General features: G+C 36.3%; 2 protein-coding genes across 2 annotated transcripts; both read right to left on the bottom strand.

Annotated features, from left to right (window-relative positions):
* Positions 1-336: 336 nt before the first annotated feature.
* On the bottom strand, positions 337-1,629 carry TM35_000022920 (putative dolichyl-P-Man:GDP-Man5GlcNAc2-PP-dolichyl alpha-1,3-mannosyltransferase; the record flags this gene model as incomplete). The annotated part of the gene is made up of 1 exon (XM_029021610.1): positions 337-1,629. The coding sequence occupies one exon, from the start codon at positions 1,627-1,629 to the stop codon at positions 337-339; it is 1,293 nt and encodes a 430-aa protein (XP_028887032.1).
* Positions 1,630-2,312: 683 nt separating this feature from the next.
* TM35_000022930 (uncharacterized protein) lies at positions 2,313-4,121 on the bottom strand (the record flags this gene model as incomplete). The annotated part of the gene is made up of 1 exon (XM_029021611.1): positions 2,313-4,121. The coding sequence occupies one exon, from the start codon at positions 4,119-4,121 to the stop codon at positions 2,313-2,315; it is 1,809 nt and encodes a 602-aa protein (XP_028887033.1).
* Between the last annotated feature and the right edge of the window lie 172 nt (positions 4,122-4,293).

Consider the following 4,293-nt stretch of genomic DNA (forward strand, 5'->3'; position numbering starts at 1 on the left):
AAAAAAAAAAAAAAAAGGCCCAAATGATAAAATAAAAAAAAAAAAAATTGATGATAATAATAAAGAATACCACAATTGTATATGCAGCTCCATTGCAAAAAACATAATTAGCAGATATTCTCATACGCTGGTCCCACACACACTCTCTCTCTCTTTCGTCAATGTCCTTTGCAGTTAGCTGTACGAAACACTCAGTATACACAGCATCTCCAAATAATAATAATAATAATAATAATAATAATAATAATAATAATAATAATAATAAGAAGAAGAAAAACAAAAGAAGAAAAAAAGAAAAGAGAGAGAAAGGGAGAGAAGGAGAACAGTAAGCAAATGTTACTGTATCTTCTTCGCCACACTCTCTACTCTATCCTCTTCAAATTTACTATTTTGTAAAGCTCTCTTTTTACGTTCTGAAGAGACGTTAGAAGGAGAAGAAAAAGAAGAAATATCTCCATCTGCTCCAAAGAAAAGAACACCAATCCATGCAAGAGCGAAACCAGATAATAACACCAAAGAGGATGATGCCGTACTTGGATAAGCCTCAAACCCATATTGTACGGCAACAACAGATGCAATTTGAAGTGGAAAAGGTAATCGTGTTGCTGATAATACCATTGGCATGGAATGAAAGAACCATACAAGAAATTGATAATGAAGTGAACGTGCAAATATAACTCCAATAAGATTGGATTCCATTAATGTTAAGGCAATATTACGATATACCTCATCTTGTGAATCCTGAACATTATCTTCCATAAGTTTTGAATCTCGATCTACATATCTTAATGTTGCGACGCGGGTTCGTCGGAAAAGTCTATGGGACCATCGTCGACGCCAAAGAATAATCCAACTTATCAATGTAAGCGCTAACAATACTTTACCAAACTCTGGAGATACAAATAATTCCTCTGGAATACACTTAAAGTTTACACTCCATCTGTATGTAAATACACGACCCAATTCAAAGGCTTTTCCTAAATACGCCTGTGGATCATGAAGAAGAAATGGAAGTCCTGCTATTATCTGCCAAAGAGCACATACCATAAGGCATGAAATAACCCCTGACCATGGAAGGGCTTTACAAAGAACCATCAATAAACCTGGAGCGAAAAGAAAAATATTCATTTTTACAGATACGGCCATACTATATAAAAGACATCCAAGTTTCCATCGACGTCCATTAGCAAGAGTAACCACTGCCAAGTATAAAAGTAACATAGCCCAACAATCATTAAATAATCGAAGCATAAAAAGTGATCGAATACGTTTTGAAAGAAGAAGACGAATAAGTAAACGTCCACGAATATGAGATCGCACATACAATTGCGCAACGGCAGCAAATAACATTACATAAACACCTGCATATAACCATTGTGCCATCACAATATCTGTTCCTCCTTTTGTAATAAAATACAGAGCACTGTAGGTCCAAACAAAACCACCTGGGTAGACTAGTGGCCCAGTGTCTCCCTTTAGTTTTGTATAGTCAAGTTCACCATCGAGAAAACCCTTCACTTCTTGCATATAGGCATTCCAATCAATTTCAGTGTACGGTACCCAGATAACAACGGCCAAAGAGATACATAACTCAATGGCCAGAAGCGTTTTTACCCAACCATAACCCATCTTTTGTTTTTTTTTTTTTTTCGTTTTTCGTTTTCTTTTTTTTTTTTCTACTTTTTTTATATTATTATATTATTATGAATGCCCAATGTGATATATATCCTAATATTTTCCCTTTTAATCCACTTTCTGATAAATCTATGATTAAATAACAAACTAAGGATCAAACGAAACCAAAAGCGAGAAGAAAAAAAAAAAAAGATCAAAGAAAAATAATAACAACAATAACAGCAATAATTACGATAGAAAATATCAAGTACTTTTTTTCTTTTCCCCTTTTTTACGGATTTCCTGTAGAGGTTTTTTTTTTTATCTTTCTTTTTCTTGCTATCGTCGTCATTGCGGGTAAAAACAATAAAAATAAAAACACCTTCACAAACAATGAGGCAAAAAAAAAAAAATGATAGAAAGAAAGAGAGATAAAAAGAGAAATACCATCAACCCCAAATTTACGTTAGAAGCAGTACATCGATTTTCGTCTATGGATGTGGTTCAAACCACAAAATAAAATCGAATGTATCTATGTATCGTTTTTTTTTTTCTTTTTTTGTACGCAATTAAGTGTATATATATATATATATATGAATAGAAGTATATGTATGTATGTATGTATGTATGTATATATGTGTTTATAATAGGTGGAACCTTCTTCTCCTTCTCCTGCTTCTTCTTCTTCTTCTACAGTTTCACCTTAGTGGAAGCGTCATCATATCCTCAACATCTTGATCTGTGATGGCAGTTCGCAAAGAGTTGCGAGAACGTTGTTCCCAAGTAGTGCCTTCACTTTTCAAACAAAAAGGCCTCCAAAATCGAATCGTACTATCCATACCGCCAGCAATAGAGGCCATGCAGCCTTCATTCGCTGCTTGGGCAAAGGGGGCTGATAACTGCAATGGCCGAGATCGGTGTCCCGACATGGTATACATAGAGACAAGAGGAAGTGGTGTATGTCGTGACTCATTAGCATAGGATCCAAATTGATTATGGATAGAAGAAGCGTTACTGGTAAACCCCAATGAGGTTGAACCCCGCTGTTGAGTACCTTTTCGCCAGACAACCAAAGAAAATGGATTCGTTGCATATATAGAAGGTGTTGTCTCTGTTGTTAAAGAATCATATGTTAATAAGTCTTCATCACCTTCTCGCTGTGTACGACCTTCACCACCCCTCATATCTCGTTCAATTCGTTCCGTTAATCGTTCTAAATGATTTCCCATTTCATAATGGGATTCGGTATCATCTCTAGTAGGACGTCTCGTATTTAAATTTGAAGATGAGGAAGAATATCTAGTAGGAGATGTACCCAAAGAAAAATCTTTTAATTGTGTTCCCTGTGCAGAAACAATGAAAGCTCCATCTGGAGAATATAATGCTTGCGTTACCTGACATTGTGTAGATACAGACCAGGAAAGCTGTGGTGCTGCAGAGGAAACATCATACACTCTTAGAATACCATCATTAGATCCTCCTCCCACAGTGAGTTCATACGGATTTGTAGGATGAAATGCGATAGCTTTAATAGAAGTATGCAAACTAGGAAGTTTCATCTGCATAACTGGAGTACGTGTTTGTGATAAGGACCAAATATCTACGATACCATCACTTCTACCTGTTGCTACAAGTGAACCAGATGCATTCCATGCAATACCAGAAATTCCAGTTGCAGATGAAAGTAATGAAACAGCATCCTCTGGTGATAATGGTGATGAATCTAATCTTCTCTCTTTACAAGGAAAAGGTAAATCACATCCTCCCATTTGCGCTGAAGGTTTGGTACAACGACTGTCAAGAATAAAGAGTCCTTGTGCTGCTGTTCCTGCAGCCACCATCCATGGATGTTCAGCATTTGTTGTGAGACAACGAACACTCGCAGTGGCTGCCATTGCAGATGCACCATAAAGTGGAGTTTTTTCAAGAAGAGAAGGCGGCATTTCGAAACGGTTGGTTGGCAATAATAAACCATCTCCACAAGATTCATACATTCCAACAGAACCATCCAACTCCCCTAAGAAACAACATGCATCTGAAAAACGACTCATGGAAACAGAAGTTACTCTTGAAAGTGAACCACGACCACGTTTTTGAATATTTAACACCGCTGGTCGCTCCGCAGGACGGGATGGTTGAAATAAAAGAACTTCATCCCGTAATGCCAACAGAACACTTTCACGTCCCCATGAAAGTGAAGATGTATAAAAATCATCCTGAACACCATTAGCACTCAACACACAGTAGGGTGATGTTAATCGTGTTGGTTGCCATAAAGGTTCATGTCGTTGGGATTTTAAAAAACTCATTGAACTCCTTCCACAACCTGATTCTACTATATTATGGCAACCAGAGAGTCCAACATCATTGGAAAGAGCATTAATGGGCAATTCACCAAACAAATGTCTACTTCGAGGGTTGCGCATGACATCCCCAGAAAAGGCAGAAAGACCATCAAACTCAGAGTCGCGAGAAACGCCTCGAATCCAGTGTTCTTCACAAGGCATTAAAAAACAATCTAGGAATAAAATAAAAAATAAATATATAAATAATGAAAAAAACGGAAAAAAACACTCTATTTGGTATTCACAAGTTCAAATTATCTATATTTCTAACTTAGAAAACAAAAAAAAAAAAACTATTGTAAAAAAAAAAAAAAAAAAAAAAAAAAAAAAAAAA

The sequence above is a fragment of the Trypanosoma theileri genome, assembly GCF_002087225.1.
Source record: "Trypanosoma theileri isolate Edinburgh chromosome Unknown TM35_Tth_2_V1, whole genome shotgun sequence".
In the NCBI taxonomy this organism is placed as follows: Eukaryota; Euglenozoa; class Kinetoplastea; order Trypanosomatida; family Trypanosomatidae; genus Trypanosoma; species Trypanosoma theileri.